The sequence below is a fragment of the Rhinopithecus roxellana genome, chromosome 1, assembly GCF_007565055.1.
Source record: "Rhinopithecus roxellana isolate Shanxi Qingling chromosome 1, ASM756505v1, whole genome shotgun sequence".
Classification (NCBI taxonomy): Eukaryota; Metazoa; Chordata; class Mammalia; order Primates; family Cercopithecidae; genus Rhinopithecus; species Rhinopithecus roxellana.
Genome location: NC_044549.1, coordinates 70,413,122 through 70,440,878, shown reverse-complemented (window position 1 = coordinate 70,440,878; position 27,757 = coordinate 70,413,122). Strand labels below are relative to the sequence as shown.

The window sequence follows — 27,757 nt, the reverse complement described above, 5'->3', positions numbered from 1 at the left end:
ATTGCAGCCACTTAAAAACATGCCGTTGTTGTCTGTCCACTTCAGATAGAAGTGCCCACAGGAGGAGTCATAGCGTACACACTGTTGAATTCTTCACTGTACCTTATAGCAGGGGTCCCCAACCCTGGGGCCGCGGACCAGTTCTGGCCCATAGCCTGTTACGAACTGGGCTGCACAGCAAAAGGTGAGCAGCAAGCAAGCACTACTGCCTAAGCTCTGCCTCTGTCACATCAGCAAGGGCATTAGATGCTCACAGGAGTGTGAACCCTATTGTGAACTGCACATGTGAGTGATCTAGTAGGCTGTACACTCAAGAAAATCTAATGCTTGATGATCTGAGGTGGAACAGTTTCATCCCAAAACCATCCCTCACTCCCCATACCACCCCCACAATCTGTGGAAAAATTGTCTTCCAGGAAACCAGTCTCTGCTGCCATAAAAGTTGGGGACTGCTGCCTTACAGCATGTTTTCTACTTCTCAGGGGCTAAAAGTTGGTTGGATCAATATACCTGCTACATTATAGCAAAAGGTGGAGTGCTGTGATCCTGGATTGGCAGGGCAATTTAAATAACCACAGCCTAGGGCATCTCTTGATAACATTCTTTCCTAGTTTTTTGTTTGTTTGTGTTTATTTTAGAGGAACAGGCCTTTACTGGAAGGCTTGGACTCCATACATACTTATGAGTGGGATAATCACACGGGAAAACCCCATGCAAGAAATTGTCAGCATATTCAACTCTGCCTCGATTTCCTCTTTCTCTCTCTTCTCATTTTCCTAGCCCAGAGTTTTCACTTCACCGGGGATAGGATTTTCAAGAGAGGATGTCAGAGGAGATGGTGAGAGAGAGGATGTGAGTGCACAGAAGAGTATGTGTGTGTTCTAGTGTAAATAAAGCAGGGAAGAGAGTTTATGAAGTGCAGAGCAATTGCATATTTTAATCTTGCAGAAGAAAATACTAAGCCCCATCAGTCTCAGACAGACCTCACTACATGTCTGAGTGCTAGCTGCAGATTTACTGAAGAAGAGATGATCCTCTGCAATACATTCAGGAAAAGGTAAAAGAGCTAAATGAATGAGCCTGAAAAATTGATTCTGCAGACTTATTAGAAGAGATATAAGCTACTTAGAGGGGAAAATGCATTTCATTTTAATTATATTTCTGATGAGTACATTTCTCCCTCCCCAAGTGTGCAAATCATGGTTAATTCAGTTATTATTTTCAATTTCTCTCTTACCAGCAGATAGTTTTGAAGCCAATTAAAATCTTTCAGCTGACAACTGCAGTTGTGCTTAAGTTTCACTGAAATGAAAACTGTTTTTCAAAAAAAGAATGACTGAAATAAGGAAGGTATTAGCTACAATGTAATATAAGTCTTGGAATAATGACCATGCTACAATCCGTCAATTAGGTCATCTTAATCCCTCACTTCACAGGTGAGGGTCTGGGAGCAGTTAAGCCATTTGTCCCAGGGCACAGAGCCTGTGGGGTGCGGAAATGGACTAGAACTCAGATTCACCATTCTTTGGGGCTGAGGGTCCTCCTACTATTCCAGGCTGGAGACAATATCTCATAAAAAGGGATACGGAGATATCTCATCTCACCAGAAAAGGTGAAAACCTTTTTGTCATCTCCAAAATAAGCCTTTTGGAGAACTTATAAAATACATACATTATACATAAAACATTTCATAAAATAATTTGTAGAGAATGAATGTATCAGTGTATGTGTCTGACCAATTTCATAGACACATATACTGATAAGGCTAAAATTACAGCTTATTAACTATCATGAAGGTTTGGATACAAGAACTCAGGACTGGCTGGGCGCAGTGGCTCACGCCTGTAATCCCAGCACTGTGGGAAGCCGAGAGGGGTGGATCACAAGGTCAGGAGTTTGAGACCCTCCTGGCCATCATGATGAATACAAAAATTAGCCAGGTGTGGTGGCATGCTCCTATAACCTCAGCTACTCAGGAGGCTGAGGCAGAGGAATTACTTGAACCCGGGAGGCGGAGGTTGCAGTGAGCTGAGATCGCACCACTGCACTCCGGCCTGGGTGACAGACCAAGACTCTGTCTCAAAAACAAAAACAAAAACAAAACACCTTAGGATTATTCCCTAAAGCTGGAATGACGGAATATCCCAGTGAAGGACAAAAGCAACAGATACATTTTCTCCTATGTACATAATAGCTAGAAAAATGAGGATGAAATGGGTGGGGTCTATGTCTCCCTTTCTGGGGGCAGGGTATCTTTTTCCCTCTTATTGCCCAAGCATGATGCTCTGTAAAAGTTTCCATGTTCATGAGGCTCCTGCAGCTGCAAGAGTCTGAGGAATCTACAGTAGGCTATGAGGACACTCCAATACCAGAATTACACCTGTGTCTCCTGAGGTCCACACCGTGGAGGGCACAGAGGCTGGTCTGCTAATGGTCTCCTGGTCCCTCGGTCAGACACTAGACATGGAGCTGGCTGAGGGATGGATTTGGCCTGGCCAGACTTTTCGTAATGTTTGAAAGTGCTGCACAGGGAGGTGCCCCTTAGAGATGAGCAAGAGTACAGCGGGGCTGGAAGTGAGGTGGGAATGCGACCTTTGGGCGAACCTTCTTGCACCGCCTTCTCTGCCATTAGCCTAATCTAGGGATGCAGGCAGGTAGGGAGAAAAGGGAAGAAAAACACAGTGCTGGTCCGTGCCTGCTCAGATTGACAGCATCACGGAGAAGACGAAAGCTCTGGGAAACTGACCTCCAACACAGCTGTTCTCCACCCCAGTTCTACCCCTCAGAAAGAGCTCAACACATCACAACTATAGCTGGAATCCAGTGTTTCAAATAAAAAAATCTGGCTCCTCATGAACAGATAGAAATGAAGTACGATCCTTTTTAAGTTGGTCTCAACAGCCAGCGCCAAGCACAAGGCTGGTACTGAAGGATCATGTTAAAACCCCAATGAAAACCAGGAACAGAGAAGCCCCCTGGGGAAGCCCTACGAATGTGTTTTAGACCAGTAATTTCCACCTGACTGGCTGGGATACTCAATGGGACTCGCTGCTGAGCAATGTTGCATCTTATGTGGCAAATGATTCCACTGCCTGTAAAACGATTTAGTCTAAAATCCAAGCTACCCCATAAAAGGGAAAATACCAGAGTCTCTGGAGCAGGTGTGCTAGTAAATGAGCCAGCAAGCAGTGTGAATTTCCTGCTCAAGTGAACCATCCTGTAAGCTCAAGGGCCTGGGCTTTTCCCTTTTCATTTTCTAGATAGAGATACCAAAAGAGGCATTCAAAAAGCCTTCCACGGAGCTTTCCAATCAAATCAAGTCAAATTCTGATGCAGGAAGCCTTTTCAGGGGAGTTATACTTTGGCTCGAGCCCCCTGATCAGCTGCAAAAGTGGTTATGACTTCCTGGTGGTCAGAGGTGCAAAGTATCATAAATGATACTAGCTTCGCTCCTGCTTGGAAATAAGCGCACCATCAAGCCCAAGTTTGTGAAATCCCAGAACTGTGTCTCTCTGTGTTGTTGCTGATGCGTTGAAACCCACCTCTCAGTTTCTTCTGCCAATTCATTTCATTGAAGAGGTCTTCAGACCGCAGAAAGAAATCGTTGATTTTGCTGCCTTGTTCGTCTCTCTCTGTAGTATAGTAAATTCGCAGTTTTGACTCCTTGGTTAGGAATTCACATATGCTGGGCACAGGAAAGACTATCTGTTCCATTGTTCGGTCTAATCTGACAATCTAGGATGAAAAAGTAGATGAGATTAAATATTCATCTTTGAAATCTTTTACTAAGACTATTTGCTCCTGGTGGTAGACTCGGTGGTTAAGATTGAGTATAATATGATCTCTGATTTTATAACCCCAGACTGGGCTGAGTGTCTCAGATTTATGTAAAAAATAGCTTGGGTAACCTTGGAAGAGTATTTTCCTAACTTCGGACCCATTACTTTTATTTATTTAATTTTATTTTATTTTTTTCTTTTTTTGAGACAGAGTCCAGAGTCTCTTGCTGTGTCGCCCAGGATGGCGTGCAGTGGCGTGATCTTGGCTCACTGCAACCTCTACCTCCTGGGTTTAAGTGATTCTCCTGACTCAGCCTCCAGAGTAGCTGGGACTACAGGCGTGCACCATCACACCCATCTCTCTCTCTTTTTTTTTTTCTCAGTATTGACAGGGTTTTACTATGTGGGCCAGGCTGGTCTCAAACTCCTGAGCCCAGGTGATCTGCCCACCTCGGCCTCCCAAAATGCTAGGATTACAGGCATGAGCCACTGTGCCCAGCCTAATGTTAATTTCTTTATCTAATCTAAGACAATGATGAACCCATTAATTTTTTTTTTTTTTTTTTTTTTTTGAGATGGAGTCTCGTTTTGCTGTCCAGGCTGGAGTGTAGTGGTGCAATCTCAGCCCACTGCAACCTCTACCTCCTGGTGAACCCATTAATTTCTAATGTGACCAACTTTTATCTGGATCAATTTACTCTGGGTTTTGTGTGCATATTCACGTGAGGCTGGTGCTGTCCCTAGAACTTTCTGTAATGATGGAATGGTTCTGTGTCTGTCCTATCCACAAAGACAGCCACTAGTCACATGTGGCCCCAATCACTAACATGTGTGGCTAGTGCAACTGAGAGACAGAATATTTAATTTTATTTAATTGCATTTAATAGCCATACAGAGCTAGTGACGACCATGTTGGAGAGTACACTGCTAGGCAGTGTTGTAAATCTCACCTAAAGCACTTTCTCAGATAGTAACATTGGTTATTTTTCCTAGATGGGAACTGTAAAAAGAGATCTTTGGTTATATCCAGTTGCAGTGACCTCCTACCTCTTGTCAAAGGATCTAAAACATACAATGCATGAATCAACATGCCTATTTACCTCTGGGGCAGCACTTGCTGTTCTTTACGCTGGCTATGTTTGGGCCCCAGGGGTGGACACCGTGCAAGTTTCCTCCATGCCCTTCCTAGACTGGCTCAGCCCCCAGAGAGGAGGTACTCTGGTTGGATTGTTCAAATTCTAGCACACTTGATTGTGTCATAGTCCTGGGAGGCAGTGATTTCAAAAGGGCTATGGGTTACAGTACAGTAGAGGCACAAGCCTCTCTTCTTCCTCCTCAGAGGTTGGAGAAGTCAGGTGAGGCCCAGGATGCAACGTGCTCACAAGAAGAGCTGGTCCTAGCTCTCCCAAAACCTTTGTTCCCTGATACAGCAAGAGAGGTGACTCAGGTCAAGTTGTAGTGGGAAACTCTCTTAGAGGTGAGACAGGTTCCCACAGTCCTGCCTCCATAAGTTCTGGGCGGTGTGTTCTTTAGACCAGTTGTTCCCAAATCTATGTGGAGATCAGGCTGGTTACCATACTGATTCTTGTCCATAACCCAACCCCATTTAACTGGAATTGTGGTGTGGGGTCAGTGACCAGAACCTGCACACAAGCAGCTCCCCCCAATGATTTTGGTGTATGCAAGGATCAGGGATCACCTCTGCCATCTCCTGCTATCAAGAGCCTGCCTGCTTCATATAGTCAAGTGGACTACGGACAAGTGCTTCTTTTCACTGAAGGAAGATGATCTGAGGTGTGCATCTGGGTCCAGGAGGGAAAGGAGGAGTAGACAAGGAGGCCTCCTGGCAAGAACTGAGTTCTAGGCTCCAGGGCCACCCAGCCTAGTTCACCAGAGTGAAGACATTGGGTCTGCATGGAAAGCCCCCGGTAGTAACAAAGTGTTCCTGGCTTTGCGTTGATCACTCCCTAAGGAAACCTGAAGAGCTGGGTGGCTGGCCAAGGGCAGGAATTTGAGAGCTAGGGCATGGCTGGTCACTTCGCTTTATCATTTAAGATCTACTCATAACTCTTTTTCCGTAGATTTAGAATCTGGAGTCAGAAGAACATATCCCAGTCCTTCTACGATCCCTCAAAAGCTAGGTGACCTTGTTCACACCTCTTAAACCTGATCGAGTTTCAGGCTTCTCCCCAGTGAGTCAAGAAGCTCAATGAGATAATCTCCAAGGTCCTTTTCTCCTCTGAAATTCTGTATCACAGACATCTAAAGCTTGCCTTTTAAGGGCTCTAGAGGACAGAGCTGGCCTTTCAGTCAAGCTCCTAGGCATTAATGATAAATCAAAGATACTTGCTCACATACACTGGCACGGTTGGCTAATCAGTGAAATGATGTGTTTTATTAGGATAGCCCAGAGACCTGAGACATCAGGTCAGAACACATTCTTGAAAAGTCTCCATCATGAACATTTCATATTGCCCAAAGGAGTCTGTCCATTCTTTAAAATCTTTGTGCCAACACTGATATTGAACTTGTGCATTTCCTCATTAGCAAAACAAAGCACATCATTCTTTACTGCTCAAAGCCTGTAGAGAGAAGTCTGTGTTCTCTTGGACTCTAAAAGACAGTGCAGGTACAAATGGACCCACAGGCTCAGGGACTAGACAGATTGGAATGAAAATTCCAGCTCTGCCACTGGTGGCTGAAAAAGTGACACAGCCTCTATAAGCCTTATTTCACAGCTCCCCATTTGCAAAATGGAGATACACCAATGACTTTGCAGAGGCTTTGTTTTTTTGTTTCTTTCTTTCCCCCAGAGAAAATTATAAAGCTTTATTGAAAGAATTTAAGCCACATTTTCAATATAACAGCAACATGTGTGGCTTCAGCTTGTCTTCTTTTTAACTTACGGCTGCCCAGCAGCATTCTCTAGATTAGGTGGAGTCTCCCCTTTCACATTATGGCCATCTCCACACTCACAATGCATCATGACACCTTTTTTTTTTTTTTTTTTTTTTTTTTTTGAGACAGCTTGCTTTGTCGCGCTGGCTGAAGTGCAGTGGCATGATCTTGGCCCACTGCAACCTCCGCCTCCTAGGCTCAAGCCATTCTTGTGCCTCAGCCTCCCAAGTAGCTGGAATTACAGGCATGTGCCACCATGCCTAGCTAATTTTTTTTTTTTTTTGTATTTTTAGTAGAGAAGCGGTTTCACCATGTTGGCCAGGCTGGTCTCGAACTCCTGACCTCAAGTGATCTACCTGCCTCAGCCTCCCAAAGTGCTGAGATTATAGGCGTGAGCCACTGTGCCCAGCCACATGACACTTTTTTTTTTTTTTTTTTTAAACACAGATCTGATTGTAGCACCCTCCTGGGGAAAACTATTGCTCTGGGGATGCAGCCCAGACTTCTCATAAGGATGGCTGACAGGACCCTGTGAGATCAGGGCTGCCTGCCTTTCCCTTCGGATCTCCGTCTGCACTGAACTCTAGGCCCTGAGCCTTGAAGCCTTGCTTAGCCCCTCCGGATCACCTAGAATCTTCCCATCTCTGGGCTTTCGCTTGCTGTTATTCCCTATGTCTGAAAAGTTCCTCTTGCTAGTCTCTACCTGTTTCATCCCTCTGCTCTTTAGGGTCTGGGTTTAGATGGCATTCCTTCAGATAGGCCTCTGTGACCACCATGGTCTACAGCAGGTCTCTCTGCTGGACTTTCTTATGATGCCTCCCACCTGTCCTCATTAATTCGTGATGAATGAGAGGTTGCTCAGTGTCCTCTTCCCCACCGGACCACAAACAGCAATAATGACTGTCTTGGCTATGGGATGTCCAGCACCCAGCCCAGGACCTACTCTCGTATCTCACAGTACACACTCATATTTCTATTGTTCAGATGAATGAATGCACGCCAGCCCCAGAGCAGGGCATTGCACACTAATGCCTCAACACAACCTCGTGCCCAGAGTTCACTCAGCTTTTACCTCTATCTGCGCCGTGTGCTTGGCATAAAACTCCAGAGCTTCATCTCCGTCCACTTGGCCACCAGGTTTCAGCATGCTCTGAAGTTCTTTGTTATGCCGAGCCAACTAGAATACAGGGACAGAGATACAGGAGGTTGGTGTCTCTTCACAACAGGAACACAGAAACTCCTTTTTAATGTTGGGTATTAAAAAATGCAAAATAACTAGCAGCAAGCCGAAGGGCAAAGGTGCCACGAGGCTTGCTCCATCCCATCAAGGCGTGCTGTGCATAGGCGCTATTTTGGGAGCTTGGTAGAAAAGCATGGAAAGTTTGTGACCACACATGGTTCCACTTTCCCCCGATGTCATTAGCCAGGCAGGAGGGAGATGGGGCTTTCTGTGTAGCCTAGGGAGCCTCCATTCAGAATGTTCAGAAACCTTCTCGGTGGCAGACGTGGTCATGGAAGGGAAAGGGTGCAGGAGACTGTTTGAAATTCTTTAACCAGTGGGTGGTAACAGGGACCTACCAACCTCGGGCTCAATATCATCACTGTTGTGTATCTGGTTCCCATACCTGAGTTTAAAAGAGGTGGACGGGACAGGAAACACAAGGCCCCAGCAGGATTACAGCCTGCTCCTACCCACCGAAAGCTCAAGGCACATCAGCATCCAAAAAGAGAAAGGCTCTTCAAAAACCCAGCCACTTGGAAAGAGAATTATGAAATACGGCATTCCGGTGCCAGGGCATCAAGGATTGCTGTATCCCCAAAAAGGGAAACAAAAGGAAGTCATAAGGACAAGTTCCCACAGATTTCCAAATGCAATATGCAAGGAAGCTGAAGTTTATTTCTTTAGATTGTTAAGACAGGCTCATCAATATTTATAAAAGCCTAAGACTCCTTTCAACTGTCTCCAGACAGAGTCATAAACCATCCAAGTGTCACTGCTTGGGGGTGAATGCTTTTAAGAAACATGGGAATTTCCAACTACATGACCCTATCACTGTGGAAAAATGGAAACGTCCTGGAACTCTGCACACTGGGTCAGGTTACCACAAGCACCTGTGAGCCGTAGTCTCATGAGTACAGACAGTCCTAGGTTAAAGTCATAAAGGAAAAGCAAGACTAGGGGCACCCTCCAGCTTGGAATTTTGGACCTATAGGGAGGCGGCATCCAGAGGAGGCACAGGAGAGGTGATACCTGATGAGCTAATATGTAGATGTTGTGCCCCACGTTCCTGGGGGACGCCGCTCCATCCTCACCGTTTTCTCCATCCTCAAATTCCACTTCACCTTGCATGTAGGCTTTCTTGATCACTTCCACCTGCAAGAAGAGCCAAGTGAACAAAACTCCTGTTTCAAGGAAGACCCACACAGGACTGGATGGACAGCATGCACGCTGGCTGTCTCCCTCCCAGGGAAAAGGCTGCTCTGCACTCTCTCCTATCAGGCTTGGATACAGCCTCAGAATCCTTCATGACACTGGCACAGGCAGTCAACACCAATTCACCTCTCCTGTCGTGAGAAATGAAACTCATTCACTCTACTTAGACCAAGAGACATGCTGTGGCTGGTTAATGCCCTTCTTCTTTACAAGGGAGCAATGGCTTTCAAGTGCCTTGAAACAATAAATATGATATGAATGTAGGCTAGAAGCCATACTTTTCCTATCTCAACATTTCCTCCCACCAACTCTCCCTACTCCCAGCCCTTTGACATTTCAGGAAAACCTAATAAGAAATCTATTCGCATTGAGGAATAGCTGGTGAAACCAGTTTTTCATTTTCCAAATTTTCTGGGTCCCCCACAGCCTACTCCAAATGAAAATAACAGCATGAACTAGTATTACCTACTGAGTACTTACTATGTGCCAAGGACTGTGTCTCAGTGTTTAACATTCTTTCAAAAAAATTTAATGGTCACAAACATTTATAAGGTATCAGAGATTCCCCTTCTTTCTTTGAGACAGGGTCTTGCTCTGACACTACTGTCAGGAGTGCAGTGGTGCAATCATGACTCACTATAGCCTTGACCTCCCAGGCTCAAGTGATCCTCCTGCCTCATCCTCTCAAGTAGCTGGAAGTACAGGTGTCCACCACCATGCCTGGCTAATGCTTTTTTTTTTTTTTTTTTGTAAACACAAGGTCTCACTATGTTGCTCAGGCTGGTCTTGAACTCCTGGACTCCAGTGTTCCTCCCACCTCAGCCTCCCAAACTGCTGCAATTACAGGGGTGAGCCACTGTACCTGTCTCCTTATTTATTTTTTTAGTGGATGAGGAAACAGAGTCAAGGAGATAAAACAACATTCTTTAAGTCACAGGTAGTGAGCTGGGATGTGAACTTGGCCCTATTACCCTTCACAGCTGCATGACTTGGCTCCCAGACGACCACACACTTGGCTCGTCTCATGGTTTGAGCACATTTCTCAGAGCATTTCTGTGCCTGTCTGTTCCCTCGAGTTTCTGTCTCCAGTTTCTTGAGAGCAAGGACCGGGTCTGCTCATATCTGAATCCTTCCCCTAAGACCCTCCGCAACGCCCAGGACAATGTAGGGTGTGGCTGACATTTATCCAATGAGCACATCATTCATGATTGAATCATTTAAAGAAGAAGAAAGAACCTTCAACCTCTAATTTGCACTAAAAATTATAATTTTCTTTGATGATTCAGTGGGCATTTCTGCCTCTCCCATTGCCACAAGGCCATGCCCATGAATTATTAGTCATTATCTAATACCAAAGGCCACATATTTCAGTACTGACACCAAGTCAGGCCCTGGAAGTAACGATGGAGACAAGAGAGCCTCACTCTCTGAGCTTGTTTCCCTGCCAATTCTCTCGAATACCAAATTGAGCAGACAACATGTTGCATGCGATTTGAGGCCAGGAGCATACACACGTATGTATGCACACATGCATGTACACAAATGTTCTATTTGGATTCTTAGAACAGTGTTTGTTCCAGGAAGCCTGATTCTTCCTATGAGCCAGAATGATGTTCTCCAACCACCAGGGGGCTGCCCAAGAGCCGGTGCCAGCCACCGCACTGGGTGTTGACATTTTCCCCACCTGAGATAGGTCAGAGAGCTGGGGCATGTTCTTGATTCCTGGGAAGTTGAATGGGATCCCTGCATAGTCATTCCATCCCTGCTCAAGAATGACAAGCCTTGCCTCCCCAGTGACCCCGAGTTACGTAAGCTTGTTATGTAAACTCAGAGAGGCCTTCCATCTCGGGCTGAGAACTTACTCCCTGACCTCAGAGATCAAAGAACTGGGCTGCTCTTAACTTTATTTAAAAGTGCACATAAAGGGACTTTTGCCTGGCCCCCAAGTGCACATTCAGGTCACCAGGAGGCAGAAATGTTTTGGTGCCCTCATTTAAGTCTGTCAGTTACAGTTTATTTGCGCGAAAAAAAGTCCAAATAGAGAGCTCTGCCCTCAACTCATGTCACTGACTCTGAAAGCTGCTCATCTCACAGCCTGCAACACTCTCTCAACCTGCAAGTCACAGCCAATTGTGACTATCACCCCTCAAAAATAAACCAGATCATGTTTTCTTTAAAAGAAACAAACAAAAAACCCAAACGTCAGCAACCAAAAAACACCTTCTGTAGCTCAGACTCTTGGCACCAAGAAGAGACATGAATTCTTCAGCACTGGACAAAGATATGGCTCAAATACCAGCAGCAAACGAGGAAAGAGAGGAAAAGGAACTTCTGTTCACTAAGGGCGTATCAGGTGCTAGGCACTGTGCTAGGGCTTGACATGAATCTTCTCACCTAGTCTTCAAAGCAACCCTCTGGACTAGGTATTCTTATTATTATTGTCCTTTTGTGGATCAGGAAAGTGCAGCTGAGAGAGGTCCAAGCAGGTGCCTAAGGTAACACAGCACAACAGGCAGAGCTATGGACTTGAACTCAGGTCTGCTGGGTTCCGTAACTACACTGTCCCCCATGAGGGCAAAACAGGGAGGGAGGCTTCTCCATGTGGTTTGTGCCAAAGGGAGAAGGTAAAATAGCACGTATTCAATGTCATATAGGTTGGTACAAAAGTAGTCGTGGTTTTTGCCATCACTTTCAATGGCAAAACCATGATTACTTTTGCCATTGAAAGTGATGGCAAAAACCGCGATTACTTTTGCACCAACCAAAATATTTCACTTCTCTCTCAGTCAGAGGCCTGAATTAAATGTTCCCTTTATACTTCTGACTTTGGGAACCTTCAAGAAAGCTCCAGGAAGCAGATTCTCTGCTCTGTCCCACATATCGCTGCAATGCTCCTTGGTGCTACCATCAGATCCCTCACCCAACTCACCAGTTCCTTCGGCCTCATGTTATAAAGTATCCTCTCTGCGTTTTCACTGTCGTGCCTGCTTTCCATGATGGCCAGGAGTAACTTCGAGGCATTGTTCTAATTGGAGAAACAAAGGGACAGGAAATGTAGAGGGGCTGCTTGGGGGCCCGGCCTGAATGCAGGTGCCAACTGACACATGTGAGGCATCCTGGCTAAACAGACGAACATTTCACCCCATGAGGAAGCTCGGGGTCAGGTACATCAAAAACCATCTGCACCAGGCAGAGAATGTCCCCCTTCAGACCCCAGATACATGTGTAGAATCTGACTTGGGACAAAGAGGCACATAATTTGTTAGGGCACGTGTGTTATGCCCTAATGTCAGCTGGTACAAGTCCCAGAAGAAATTGGGAATTTACACATGGGTGCTTATGGATACACTGTCACCCTCATGGTGACAGTGGTCAGGAAGAGGCTGCTGCTACATAGATCCATGCTGCCTTCAGGGCAGGGCCTTGCAGGCCAGAGAAGACAGGTAATAAAGGTAATTCGTCCCTGTCTTAAAATATTTCTATTAGCTCTCATAACCCCTAATATAATGAGTACATCTGACACTAGTTAACAAATGTGACCCAAAGGAACAATATATGCAGGCCAAGCCATAATTTCCCATTACGTTGAAAAACACCCATGTTCGCACCTCACATTCTGTACTTCCTGGCCTGACTTCATTTTAGGCCCTGGGTCAATGATAATTTGTATGCTTCTTTATGTACAGGACTTGAGAGTTGTTTTTTTGTTTTGTTTGTTTTGGTTTTGGACAGTGTGAGCAGTCTTATTTCTTCCCCTAGCTTAGGTCACAGCAGTTGAGTTAGGATATTATGCTATCACAGGGCACCAATTTCTATAATCATCCATAGATCACTGAATTCGTTGAAAAAGTCACTAAAATGCTGACCAGGAACATATGGACTTCTGTTTATTTTGGACTTTCTGAGAAATGGTAGCCAGGTATGAGCTTGAATGTGTTAAAATTAATTCTAAAACACAATTTGTCAAAAGGATTTAAAAATAACAGAAAAAAGTCCATTTAAACCACACACCCAAATCGACTGTTAGTGTGGACTCTCAGTTCTAAATAGTAAAGAAAAAATAAATGCCATTCCCACAGGTTTCTGTGTTCCCATCTTTCCTAATGACCTTTCCTATGACATCCTTCATGCAATGAATACAGCTCAGCCTTTCAGCCAAAACCCTGTAGTTCTAGGCTCTTTCATGATAATGATGAAGTGCTCGCTGCTGGGGATGGCACACAGAGGACAAATCTCAACATGCCCTGACATGGGAACAGTTAAAAAGGAAATGTGTCCAGAAAGGCTAACATGTTTTGAAATATACTTTAGAAACCTGATGCCTACAAGTTCAATTGTTAAAACTGAATCATGGGATTCTCTGAGAATCTTTGGAATCCCTACATAGAAGCGAGGGTTTTCTGGGGATACTTTAGAAGTCAACATCAGGAATGGTATATCAATTTCTCAAATATCCAAAAGGCCAGCTTGGAAATGCTGCAGGTTTAGTACCTAGAAGTCACGATTTTCACTCCGTTAAGCTGTTTGAATAACAGGGAGTCCAAACGTCAGTGGGGCTTCCACATCAGTCACCTGCAGTCCCGCATTTGTACACAATTCAGAGAAACTCAGCAGAGGCCTGCAGGCACATTTTTGGTTTGTGTAATTTTCCTTATTTTAAACCAACATTAATAACCATCCTTCTGCTAAATCAGTGACAGAGAAGAAAAAGGTATTTCCTTGATTAAATAAAAATACATGTTTTGTGTGTGTGTGTGTGTGTGTGTGTGTTTTGGTCCTACACAGGCTTAGTTGTACTATTCTTCAACTGACCCTTTTCCCTCAAATGGGGAAAAATCAGAAACCATAGAGGGAATGGCGTTTCCATTGTTTCTCTGTTTGTGACTTTCAGAACCAAAGCGTTTAGTACTCGATGCTGTTGGAATTGATTTCTCAGCTTTGAGCAAGGAATCTTCATTCCATGTGACCTAACAGTTCAGAAGCTCCTATCCCCTCATGAGACCCTTATGTGGAAGAGAAAGGGTGAAGTTCTGCATCATAGTCAGCACTAGCAACTTGGGTCATTCATTCAGTTTAAAGAACTATCTTTAATATTTAGTCTCATGACTGACCATGTACATGTGCCAAGGCAAAACACAAAAGCGACTGTTTACAAATGACTGTCTTTTGCTTTTAGTTCCTACTTGCCTTCAGTTCTAACACAAGGTCCATCCTCTTCTTTCCCAAAGGATTGATATCATTGAGGATCAGGGCTGTGATGATGTCAATGCCATTGGATTCATGAGTGGCTATGCAGTTCTGAGCAAAGACACACACAGACATTTACACAAATGCTGGTCATAAATCAGACGTCAAAGGCCAACAGGCTGAACTGCTATTTCAACACAATGCTTACCACTCCCAGTAATGTCTCTAGGGGAGAGCTGCAAATTTTCCGTGAGAAAGTGGTAAGAATAAAGACAGATGAAAATCTCTAGTTTCAGAATTAACAGTAAACAGTAGGAAAGTCCCCATGCACTGTAACTGATAAATTGCTCGTGTCTAATCCAAACCATGCAGCACAGTTGGCTTTTGTTCTTAAAGGAAAATACGGTGTATGACTGATTCTGGGTTCTGAACCCTTTTTCCCCTTTCAAGGTGTGTTCCATTCTCTCTAAATCACTCTTTTCGTATTTTGTACTTTAGCTTAAGGCTTAAGCTTGGAAAGCAAGTTTCCTGTTTAAGGCACACAATATCAAAATTAATCATCTGCCCCCAGGTAACATCTCTGTTTGCAGCACAATCCACGCTGATCTGTTCCTTTCAACAGGCCTCTATTTGGCAGAGAAGCAAACTTGAGGTAATAAGGAAATTCACTTAGATGTCAAATAAAGCCTTTCTCCAAGCCTGTTGTATTTTTTTGTTCCTTTTCATTTTAACTAGGACTACACCATCTGCTTCATGAGGGAACCGGGAGAGGAAAGTGCATCTCACAAAATGCTATTCTCACATTCACAGACAACTGAGACCAGGTTTTTAATAGACAATGAGTTGTCTCTCATAAACCGTTCTCCTCTGAATGAAGGGCCTGGCTCCCCAAGTCACACAAGCAACCTTCCCTGGCTGCTGGGTTTAGCACTGACCATTTGAAAGCTCAGTCATCCCTCTCCAGTCAGGATGAAGCTATAATTTGGGATTAAAAATTATACTTGGCCGGGCACGGTGGCTCAAGCCTGTAATCCCAGCACTTTGGGAAGCCGAGGTGGGTGGATCACAAGGTCAGAAGTTAGAGACCAGCCTGGCCAATATGGTGAAACCCCATCTCTACTAAAAAAATACAAAGATTAGCCAGGCTTGGTGGCGTGCACCTGTAGTGCCAGCTACTAGGGAGGCTGAGGCAGAAAAATCCCTTGAACCCGGGAGGCAGTAAGCCGAGATCATGCCACTGCACTCCAGCCAGCCTGGGCAACAGACTGAGACTCCGTCTTCAAAAAAAAAAAAAAAAAAAAAAAATCATACTCAACCTGGCACAATGCAAAAACTCACGAAATCCTTAAGATGCCATGTATAAGCAATGACTCTACTCAAGACAAGAAGTTACTGGGTTGTACTCCCAAAATATACCTCTTTGAGAGACCAAAGTCAAGACTATCTCATCTTTCTTTTCCCTGAATGTCCATGATGTTTAAATCTTAACTATAAATGTCCTTATATTACTTTCAAGCTGTCTCACGTGTAGTAATTTTCTTCTCTCTAGCTAGGCTTAAACGCCCTTCGAGTAGTCACTCTTTGAAATCTCCTAGTATTTAAAATAGACCACTGTCTTTTGGTTCTCATTTAACTCCTGCTTTATTGCCTACTCCTAGAAGTCAAGTTAAATAGTTGGACATTCAAACCAAATCAAAGGAAGCCAAACCTAGGCAAGGAAAGAGACCACAGACTGCCCCTCCAATGCCCTTCATTAGGAAGGTTCTGAAGTATCATGAAACACCATGGCTATTTCTCAACTGCTGGAAGACAGCCTCCTGTCCTACTGACTCCCTAGGCCAACAGGCACAGGCTTCGTGATGTCTGAACTAGTTTCTGTCAACATTTTTAAAATAGGACACTTTTTTTCCCCATCCCAAAACAGAAATTTAATTACCTGGTTCTCATGGCAAGGTCCTTGACAGTATTCGGTCAGACTTTCCAGGGTTTGGTTGATAAGTGCTACGTTCTTTTCATTTATATACAAGCCCAGAAGACCAAGGCCTCCAGTTGTGCTTCCACAAATACAGTCCAGAAACTGCAGCGTCTCACATACCAAATTGTAGTTGGTCTTGTTATTTTGGCAACGGAGGAAGTTCTGCAATTGAGTAGTCCCCAGGTTAGGGGAGCAAAGGCAGAGAAAAGAGGGAAACGTTATTCATCCTGCCATTTTGATAGCCTCTCATAGGTTGGTAATTATACAGAGAGATGCCACGTGGGAGAGCATGGAAGAGTCAGTGTACCCCCCCCCACCACCACTATGATAAGCCCATGGACTTGGTGTACGGCAATGGCCTTCAACAACGCAACCTGCTCTCCAAGGTGTCAGTATATGTAATGCAGTGCAGTTGACTCCTATCATCTTTTTGAGTCCTCATTTCTCCATTTAATTCTTACCCCTTCCTCACTCCTGCCCACCCCAACTTCCATCAGGTGTTAAGTTCAGAGGCATCTGACATTTCCAAGGGCAGTGGTTTTGTTTAAAGATGATGGTGTGGTCTGAGTGCTGAATGCCTGGAGCCCAGCGCTGGGGACGGTTCACCATAAAATGGGGATATGATCAGCTGGCTTACTCCGAGTGCCATGTGGAGGGAGCCTACATTACTTGTTTGACCATTTCTATGATTAAGGGAAGGAGTGAGTGTGAGTAAATGTGTGTGTGCTTATGTGCACGTGCCTGAGAAGGTATTCTCCAGGTGAGTTCCAAATGTAAACAAGAGGCACAGATAGGAGCAAGACACTTCCTCAACAAAATTTAAAAAGCCACATTTGCCCAACTTGAGAAATAGAGTATTTTAATGAGGAGATATTTTTCAGAGGCTCCAGTAATCTGTTCTTAAAAAGAAGCAAAAATTAATTATGTATGTTCTCTTTCTCAGTTACCAAAGCGACATGGTTACTGTAAAAAATGGGCAATACGAAAAGATAAAATGGACATGATCTTTGACCCAATAATTTCCACTTCTATGAAGTATTCACTTCTACTCACCAAGTCTGTATTGGATGTTCATTATAGTACTGTTTGTGACAGTGAAGAACTGGAAACAACCTAATTGCGCACCAATTGAGGAGTAAATAAATTACAGTGTATCTATATCATTTAATATTATAAATTAGAAACACTGAGTAGATCCATATGTGCCAATATGGAAAGATCTCTAGGATACACTGTCAAGTTTTTTCAAAAAGGCATATAGATTAATATCTAACAAATGTTCCCATTTCAATATATAGAAAAGGACTAAAGGATACAGTCTAAACCAATAACCAATTCTCTATGGATGAAAGAGAGGCAACTCTTGTAACTAAATACTTATATTCATTTCATCTTTATAAAAAGAATATATCCACACATTCCTTGTGTAATTAAAACATTTGTAAATGCACAGGTTAAGAGCTGGTAACCAAGTTCAATGCTTGACTCATCACCAAACTAACCGCCTCCTTTCTCCCCACTACAACTTAACCCAAATCCCTTTTGCTTCATAACAAGTTCAGGTCCAGGTGGGAGGTGGAGGGAGAATAGATGATTTGGGACTGTGTGTTTCTCAGTCAACTCAACTGTTTCTCTAAGGGAAACCAGAGGAGGATTTCATAGCCATTTCTGCCTTGCTCCAGCTCCTCAGGGAAGATACTACCTGTGTGAGGGCTTGGCTCAGCCCCACTCTGTGCAGGGGCACAGGAGGAGTGTTTGGGACAACTCTGGAGAGGGCCTGGCTGTCCATGGCGGAAATTCACCGCAAGGCTCTCCTAGCCCATCTGCCTCTCAAATTTCTGTTACTGCTCCCAATGAATTTAAAAAGGCATATAGATTAATACGTAACAAATGTTCCCATTAGAATATATAGAAAAAGGACTTAAGGATACAGTCTAAACCAACAACCAAGTCTCTATGGATGAAAGAGAGGCAACTCTTATAACATCTGAGAGGCAAGTCTTATACCTTATAACATCTGTCTCTCAAACTTCTGTTACCACTCCTATGAATTCATTTCATTTTATTCAGATTCTTTCAACCAGTATTTACAACACACTTCAAGCACTCTTCATTCTCTGCCTGGCCTCTGGGCTCCTACCAGGCAATGCCCTCTGCCTGTTGCCCTCAGGGTCTCCACCCTGAATGACTCCTCTTCCTTCAGGATGTGGTCTAAAGTCACTTCTAGGAAGCTCCTCCGACCCCTGAGACCTGCTCCAGTGAGATGGGAGCACTGCGCGTCGCCTCTTCCAGCCCTCCTCACCCCGTGATATGTGTACAGAGGGGCCAATCAACTCACCAAGGACCACGTTGACAGCGCTGGGTGCCCAGCAGCTGGCACAGGGACTGGCACCTACCACGTGCTTTGCAAACACTGGTTGAAATAATCTGAACTAAATGAAATGAATGGAGGGAAGAGGACTGGGAAGTCCTCTTCCAGGCTAGCTGGGCCCACGTGTTTCAAACTCCCCATGAAGACAATGGCTGCCCATTCCTGAAAGCCTCTCCCATCTTTCATGGCTTTCAGAGTGTCTGGACTGAATCTGTCCCAGACTCAGATCCATTTCCTCTGGCCCTCTCCATAAACAGAGGCACGCCACTCACTATGAGGCACAGGGAACTCCTTCTCAGAGAAGAGAACTCCCCTTCAACATGTACCACCCTGCCTTGTCCAGGCTAGAGAAATCCTGCCCTTTTTGCAGTCTTCCTTGGAGGGCCTGGGACCAAGTTGAGATGGGTGGGTTAAGGAAATGAAAGACGTCAAGTCTGTGCTTAGACAGACTTTGATGGAAAGAGAGCAGGACCTTCATTGCCCCAGGGGGAAGAGCAAAGCCAGCTTCTCAGGGGAGGGCCCCCAAATACATGCCAACTGGCTGAAGAGCGGTTTTTCCCATCACATTTCTGACCACTGTAAACAAGGCTTGCTTAAGGCAGCAACTGCCTGTTTGGCAAAGTGAGACTTGGTGACTTTATCTCTTCTGAACATTTACCAACAGGAAAGTTAAGGTTATAAATATGACAAGTGACTCCGGGCAGGAGCCCAGAGGGTGCTGCTGCAAAAGGCCGGATTCCTTCTCCGTCTGCGCTGACTCTGTGCTGCTTTACACCAGGAAGCCGAACACGCTCTCCTTATGAGAATGCCTTCTCCTTCTGTCCGATCCAAGAGGAATCCCAGACACAGTGACCCACCCCTGTTCTGGGATACTGCCACAGAATGGCACTCAGAGTGGCTGAGTCCTGCTTAAAACTATTCTTTGGAGAAGTGGATTTCTACATACAATAATTGTATTGCAGCAAGTCACTACCTGAGAGAGTCTGATTTTGCAGAAGTTTTTAAGGATGATTCCAACCTCCATCCTTGTGAACCACTGGTCCAGATCACGGGCTTCTAACTGGGCCCCGCAGAACCCTGGGGGCTCCCTGCAATTCCTCCCCGCCATCCCAAGGGTCTCGTAGGTGAGGGAGCACTCTAGTTTCCACTCTTAACAGAGCAGCTTTGCTCTCCTCTGCAGTATTTAGTGTATTTCTGCATAAGATATTCAAACAAAGGATCCTGTGCGCCCCCCCCCGCCCACCAAAAAGTTTAAAAGCACTGAACTGGATAATCTTTATGATACCTTCAAACATTATGTTGCTAGGTCTTTTTTTTACGTTAAAATATGTTAAAATATACTATACACCCCAACACCCCACAGCACTATTTCCCACAGAGCAAGGCACTGAGAAACGAGTTTTGGAAGGACTTCATTAAAAGGTGCTTCTGTCCATGGGGTTCCCAGGGCATTGATTCAAAGCAGAATTCTGCAAAAAGCTGAGCTAAAACTAAAATTCTGAAGACTTCCAAACAAGAAATGATGAACCTGTGCAATTAAAGCCTTACTCTGCTTCCACAGTGGAAGGAAGTGGGTGTATGGGTGAGGGAGGGAAGGTCAGGGAGAGAGGGAAGGCGGAACAAGCCCGTGCCACCAGAGCTAAGCTTGGGAACAAGCACCTTAGCACTGCCCCTCTGACACTCATGGAGGGATTCTACTCCAGGCAGTCTTGGGTTTCATAAACTCAGAACTCAGCAGATGCCAGCTCCTCTAAGAGGCCTTGTAGGACCTGCATTGGGTTGGTTCCTCTCCTCTAAGGAGTGGCTGATTCCATTCAGTTCGAGTGGCTGCTACCCTAGACTCAGCTCTGTGAAGGCAGGGGTGAGGTCCTGTCACCATGGATGCTGGGCACAGAGCAGGGATTCACTGATATTGATTAAATGACACACACATGCCTGGGCATCATCTCAACCTACTTCCCCTGTGGACCCCAAGGCTGGCAGAGACCAATGACACCTGCACAGGGGAATAGTACAGGGGCACTGATCACCATGCTCTACCCAGAAACAGGCCCCAGCATCAGGGTGCCCCCACTCCCATCCACAGAGGTGCCAAGCTGAGCTGCTCAGGCTTAGTCCTCTGTGGGTCACTCACTCCCCCTTTGCCTGAACCCTGTTACTAGTGGTAGGGTTATGGAAGGTGGAGGGTGGACAATGTCAGGGAAACAGTGGCCTTCAGATAGAGGTTATCAGCCAGTGAGATGGTAACCAGGCCCTGAGCCTTTGAGGCATAAGTGCTTTGCTTCACCCAACTGGACTGCACAGTCCTGGCAAGAAAATCTAGGGCTGAGGTGTTCTAAAGCCCAAAAGAGGAAAGTCTGAGCAACTGACAAGAAAACTAAGGAAACTGACGGCTGAGATCCCACACTCAGATGGCAACAGGGATCAAGCAGGGAGCACCACCGGCTGAAATGGGCCAGGCACCAAAGAAAAGAAAGAACCCAACCTCATCTGGAGGGGCCCCCACTAGCATGCAAGCCACATGGTACTGTGGGTCCAGCCTGGCTGACAGTGGGGTTTGTGTGAAATTCCTTCACCTTCCAACATGAGTCAGATCTGGCCAGGTGATGACCTCAGATCTCAGATGCTTTTTCAAAGTTGAGGCTCTTCAATCCGATTGAAAATTCAAACAACTATAGAAGGTATTAACGTTGCCAGTTTCTCTCAATTCCATTTCACAGTTCGCCTTACTTATCAACAATATAATTTCTTAGCTAATCCAGGCATAGAATCTGTGGCAAGTTTTAAGTGAGAGCAATTCACTGTGGCAGTACCAACTGTGTAGCCACAATCAAGGTGTGACAGCCATCAAGTCACCTGGGGGACAAGGTCAGCCAGGTAAATATTAAAAGGCTGTGCCTTCCCCTGGCTAGATCTGGACTAGCATTATTTCCTTTCCATACCCTCATAACCCAAGTACACAGAACTACCATAGCTGACTGAAGTGTCTTAGGAAGAAACATTCCATCATAAAGGAGATGTTCAGATGCCTGGGTTCAAGTCCTAGTTCTGCACTCCCTGTGTCCTCTGCACCTCAGTTTCCTCCTCTATAAAATATAATCATATAAGCAACACTAAAGATCCAGGATATCATAAGTGCCTAATGAACTTTGGCCATGGTTACACAAAAACAACAACAAAATGAACAAAGGATTTCTGGAATAATCAGTTCAGCAAAGATTTCTGAGCACCTCTTTCTGTAAAACACTGAAAGGCAGCCATTTCCTTCATTCAGTCAACAAATATTTAATCAGAACTTTCTATGTATCCAATTTTAGAAATCTAATATATTTCATTATCTAACCATCCATCCATCCCATTTTTACCTGAGCACCTAGATGTCTAACAGTGACAGGCTACAAGACACACACACAAACAGGCACATACAGACACTTAACAAATACATATGGGGCAGGCACCTATGTTGGTGCACAAGATGTGGTCTCTGGCTCGGTGGAGACAGCAGGCAGGCAGACAAGGAGACGCATCACTGACCCAGGCTTTTGCATCAGAGAAACTTTGCTGATCTGGCCAGGCTTGGTGGCTCACGCCTGTAATCCCAGCACTTTGAGAGGCCAAGGTGGGGGGATCACTTGAGATCAGGAGTCTGAGACCAGCCTGGCCAACATGATGAAACTCCGACTCTACTAAAAATACAAAAATTAGCCGGGCATGGTGGTGCACTCCTGTAATTCCAGCTACTCAGGAAGCTGAGGCAGGAGAATTGCTTGAACCCAAGAGGTGGAGGTTGGAGCAAGCCAAGATCATGCCACTGTACTCCAGCCTGGGCGACAGAGCGAGACTCCATCTCAAAAAAAAAAAAAAGGAAAAGATAAAAAGAAAAAGGATAAAAAAAGAACCTTGCTGAATCCTTGGCTTAAGCAATCTGGCCCAAGTGAGAGGTGCTGAACCACCAGAGGAAGGCAGGCCTTGGCAGCCTTGCCCGAGCTCCCTCCATGCCCCCGCCCCCAGGCCCTCACCTGCAGGTCTCGGTTGTGGTTTTCGCACAGGAGTTGCAGGAAGCGGAGGATGGGCTGCATGATGGTGATGACCGCGCTCATCTCCAGGTCATCCTTGGTCTTGTCGGCAGTGGCCTGGGTGCCCTCTCCAGGCTGGTAGTGGTCGTCGGGATCAGCCTCCCTCCTGAAAGTGGTGAAGGCTTTCCTGGTGGCAGCAGAGGCCTCCAGGAGCTGATCCCGGACCTCTTCTGTTATCTGTGTTGTGGGCTCTTTAGCTAGAAAGCAAGCACAAGGCATGAAAGGCTGCAAAGTCCTCACGGTCCCTGTTCACCACTCCAAAGGTGACACTCAGAAACCTACATTCCTGTATCTCCTAGAGATCTTCAAAGTTGGCAAAACACTCCAAGAAGTCACAATCTGCTTTCAGTCCTCAGACAGGATTAAAACTGAGCCACGCCCTGCCACCTGTGGTGCTACCATTTTACCTATGCGTGCGATATGTTTTAGAGGAAAAGCCTTAGTACAGGTTCTGTCAACCTCAAAAATATAAGGATCTGGGCCTCAGCTTCCTCATCTTTAAAATGGGAGAGCATTCATGAATAATATCTCAAGAAAGTTCTTAAGAAGCTCAACATAATGCTAATCACAATTATTGTTGTCGTAATGACAACTGACCCTTTTGTAACTGTCAAAGCACCATGATTAAGAATTTTGTGTTATTTTATCTCATCCTCAGAATAACCCTGTGAGGTAACCATGGCATTACAGTTAGCAGCATTGACTCCACAGCCAGACAAGCTGGGTTCAAATGCTGGCTCCACTGCCTTCTAGCTGCATGTTCATAATGACTTAATTACCATCTCTGTGCCTCAGTCCCCTCATCTGTAAAATGGGGATAACTCAATTTTATCTATCTTGCAGAGGTGACATGAGTTTGAAAGGAGTGGAACTGTAAAGAACTTTGAACAGTCAGCACAGTGGCTGGACTATAATCCCAGCTACTCAAGAGGATCACTTGAGGCCAGAAGTTCAAGACCAACTTGGGCAACATAGTGAGACTACATCTCTACAAAAAACAAAAAACAAAAAAAAAAAATTGTTTTAAACATTAGCCAGACGTGGTGGTGCATACTTGCAGTCCCAGCTACTCAGGAGGCTGAGGTGGGAGGATCATTTGAGCCCAGGAGTTTGAGGCTGCAGTGAACAATGATCGTGCCACTGCACTGTAGCCTGGGCAACAGAGTGAGACAGAGCCAAGATTTTGTTTTTAAAAAAGAACGTTGAACAGTGCCTGATTCCTAGTAAGCACTTAGTAAATGGTAGCCATTCTTCTTTTTCTTCTCTTTAGCTCCATTCTAGACCAGCTGTTCTCAGCCAGGGGTGATTTTGCCCCCAACCCCACCCAGGGTACAACTGGCAATGTCTGGAGACATTCTGGGAGTAGGGGTATGCTGCTGGCATCTACTGGGTAGAGAATGTATATGCTGCTAAATATCTTACAGTGCACAGGACAGCCGGACAGCCCTGTAACAAAGAATTCTCCAAATGTCACTTGTGCTGCGGTTGAGAAACCCAGTTCTAAACTTGAAACATGAGGCTCAGGGTGCTTAACTTTCTCAAGACCACCTCACTCCAACACCTGTGGGTCTACCCACTCCCCAGTACGACTTCTCTTCTGGTGAGATACTGGATAAAAAGCTTTATAAGCTTTCCAATACCTCAGAAAACAAAAGAACATTATCTGACAAAGGACTGACACCCAGTTTTAAAATACGTATTTCCCTCAACTTTCTCTAACATTAAATATAAATCACAGGAGAAGAATATTCATGGATCCCTTGCCAATAAAACCCTAAGCTTGACCAAGAGGAATGTTCTTTATTAAACAGGAAGATCCTTCTGAGCAGCAGGGCTTCAGCTCAGGTCACTGAGGAAGAATTACATCACAACCAGGCTGGCTTTTCTTCTGAAAGCTCCCATCATAATGCATTTTAGAGCATAGAAGTAATGAAAACAATGAAGGAAAACAAGGACTCCTCTGTTGTTCACGGTCCAGCTGACTGAAAACTGAAGAACATTTACCTTTTTTCCGTGACGGGGCATCCCTGTCTACCTCGTCGTCTTTCTTTTTATTTCCCAAGTCACTGGTGTTCACTGTCACTGTTGCTTTGATTTCTTGCTGTGCCACCTTCATCCGGTCATAAAACACCTTAAAGAATTTCTCTGACTTCTTATCTTCTGTCAAGCGGCAGAAAAAGGAGTGCTGCAAAGGAAAATCCATAGATTGTGAACACTGTTAACTGACCAGAAACTGCACCCCACTCATGACACCAAAACCTAATGAAGATCAGAGCCAGCTGCAAAACCTCACGCATGATCTAAGTTTAGGTCAGCGTTAAGGACCACTCCACACACTGTAGTTCTCTGGGTTCTAAGGCCTGAGGTTTTCAACACAGAGCCTTTGAAACAAATTGCTGTGACTGGAACAGAGACATAGGCTTTGGGAGCGTGCTTGAGTGTCGTAGGCAGACTGTTGCCAACTAAGAACAACTCCCTTTCACCCTTGCACACACACAAAACAACACTGTTAATAATGAAAACTGACTTTTTGTGGGGGGATTACTGCAGGGCCAATCATTTGTTTAAGGGCTTCTATGCCCTCTTCCCCTGGGCAGAGCCCTATCAAAAATATACACATGAATAAGATATGCTGCCTGTGCTCATTAACAGGTTAGGATGACATGTCCATAAATCAGACTAAATTATGTTAAGTAAAAAGTGCTCAGGAAGCTACACAATTATATTATAGATGCTCAGAGCTGGTGAGGATGACACTATGCTATAGTGATTCCAAAATCTTCAAGAAAAAGGTCATCTTCAAATCAGGTCTCAAAGGACAGGTAAGAGTGGTTAAATGAAGAAGCTCAAAATGAACAGGTAGCTCTCCTCTTGGATACACATTTGTTTTTGGACCCACTGCAAGCAGTAGTATACACTGTTGATGGAGAAACACAATATGGTGTCTCAACTTCATTTATGAGTATTCGCTTTTCACCCCTTTGCAAACACCACACTGTTGTAAATTATTTACATAAAAATACAATACGGTCATTAAAAAACAAAGCTCCAAACAATATATTTGCTTCTTCCAGGGGATCTTCTGCCAATTTCAAATCCTTCCATTTGGAAAGATGGCACTTCCCTATAGAAGGCAGTCCTAGGCTTCCAATCCCAGAAAGATCTTAAATCTTATCACCTTCTCAAAGCCCCTTAACTCTTGAAACTAATCCATACACACACCCCAATGCCTGATTCAGCAGAGCCCTAGGGAACCACCACATTTCCATCATCAACATGCAACTTCAGCTGCTTTGACTCTTCCAGCCATCGACTCACACACTTTGTGGACAAACATCTGTCCCGTCTGCCCACAATGCACTTCTTGGTTGTGCTCTTTCTCTTCCTTCTAACTGTTCTTCTTTACCTCTGGTTGTTTTTTACAGCACAGGATCCATCCTTCCTGCCTGTGCTCCCTGGTTTGTTTTCTCTCCAGCCATTGCCAAATGCCAGGACACAAGTCACCACCTCCCCTATACTTGGCCTTGTCATCCTGCGTGTCACTGAGGCCTTCACGATTCCCACTCCGGAACGAAGGTAAGTCTGTAGTGTCCTCCATTGCCCTTTATTGCCTATTTTCTTTTCTTTTAGGTTTCCTGCTATTTCATCCATCCATCCACTCATCCATCTACCTCCTCATCCATCCATCCATCCATCCATCCATCCATCCATCCATCCACCCACCCACCCATCCACTACTTATTTTTGCATTTGTCACGAGGTGGGCACTATGTCAGTTATAAAAGAAGTGAGCAAAAAGGAGCCTAGACCTTCCCCCCATGAAATTGACAGCCTCAGGAGGAAAACACACAGTAATTCAACAAACACCATAATAACTATTTACTAAATAGCCTTTTATCCCTACAAAAGTGACCCAGGAGGCTGCTGGTAAACAGTGCTGTGGCAGACACTCAATGCCACTGCCTATTCTTATATTTCTGGTTCTTCCCCTAGCTAGGGCCCCTCATCTTTTGGGCCCACCACCAATGCCACCTGCTCAGTGAGGCTGCCCCTACAGCAGCGCCCAAGCCTACTGCTTATTCTCCATGCCCCGTTTTATGTTCTTCACAGCAATCAAGCCCTCTGAATTGCACTGTTGCACTGACTGTTCACCTGCTTACTGTCTGTCTTATACAGAGCGCAAGCCCTATGAAGGCAGATGCCTCACTTCAGTGGTTTTCAGCTGCCCCCAGAGCACCTAGAAGAGACCCAGCACACAGAAGGCACTCCATGATTATTTGATAAAAGAATGAATATAACCCAACACTTTATGGCTCCCCATAACTGGATGCCCCCCTCCCAACAGTCAGATCCTTTTTATATTTGGTGGACATGACAGAAATAAATCTCCAAAATAAATGAATTCTAGAAAATTGCTCAAATAAGAGAAAGCAACTTTCAATTGTTCACTTCTTTGAGAGCTCTTGAACCCTCAGATCAACAAGAGACAAAAAAAATGGTGGGTACAAATAATGCAACCTGAAGCCACCTAATTGTGGTGACTGAATTTCCCACCAAGACAGGCCATCCAACATCTCACCCACGTGGGCTCACAGGGGCTAAAGCCAGGGTGCACCAGAAGGTGGCCGTGCAGGTCCATTCACTTCAGTTGCTATCCCAACCCTGTTCTTGTGGCACGGAAGCAGCTTTAAAAGCATTTTGGACAATCTGGTCATTCAAGGAAACAAAAGCCCTTCAACTAAGTAAGCAAATGAATAAATAAAGCCCGCCATCTGTCATCTGATAGCAGCGCCACGCAACACACACAGATAGCCTGCCACAGACCGCACTGTCTGACGGCCAGCCGGGTGACCCAACGGCTGTCAACCGCTAGGGTCAGGGTAAGAGAAGCTCTTATGAGATGAGGCAGGGCCAGGCACTGAGAACGCCACACTGCTGTGTGTGTTTCTGCCACGGCCATTAGGTTTGTTTCGCATTACTGATTCCAGTACTCACTTGCTCACAGGTTCGAAGCAGCTTTATCGATAGAATGTGCTC

General features: G+C 45.0%; 1 protein-coding gene across 4 annotated transcripts in view; it reads right to left on the bottom strand.

Moving 5' to 3' along the window:
* Window positions 1-27,757, bottom strand: part of ITPR1 (inositol 1,4,5-trisphosphate receptor type 1) — a 353,524-nt gene that overhangs the window by 55,640 nt on the left and 270,127 nt on the right. For all 4 annotated transcript variants that reach the window (XM_010365717.2, XM_030921814.1, XM_030921842.1 and 1 more), the window contains 8 exons: window positions 24,725-24,905; window positions 22,664-22,917; window positions 16,235-16,435; window positions 14,299-14,409; window positions 12,041-12,136; window positions 8,929-9,051; window positions 7,750-7,854; window positions 3,543-3,735 (listed from right to left, as the gene is read on the bottom strand). In XM_010365717.2, the coding sequence (XP_010364019.1) occupies window positions 3,543-3,735; window positions 7,750-7,854; window positions 8,929-9,051; window positions 12,041-12,136; window positions 14,299-14,409; window positions 16,235-16,435; window positions 22,664-22,917; window positions 24,725-24,905 (1,264 nt within the window). The remainder of the gene's footprint in view (window positions 1-3,542; window positions 3,736-7,749; window positions 7,855-8,928; window positions 9,052-12,040; window positions 12,137-14,298; window positions 14,410-16,234; window positions 16,436-22,663; window positions 22,918-24,724; window positions 24,906-27,757) is intronic.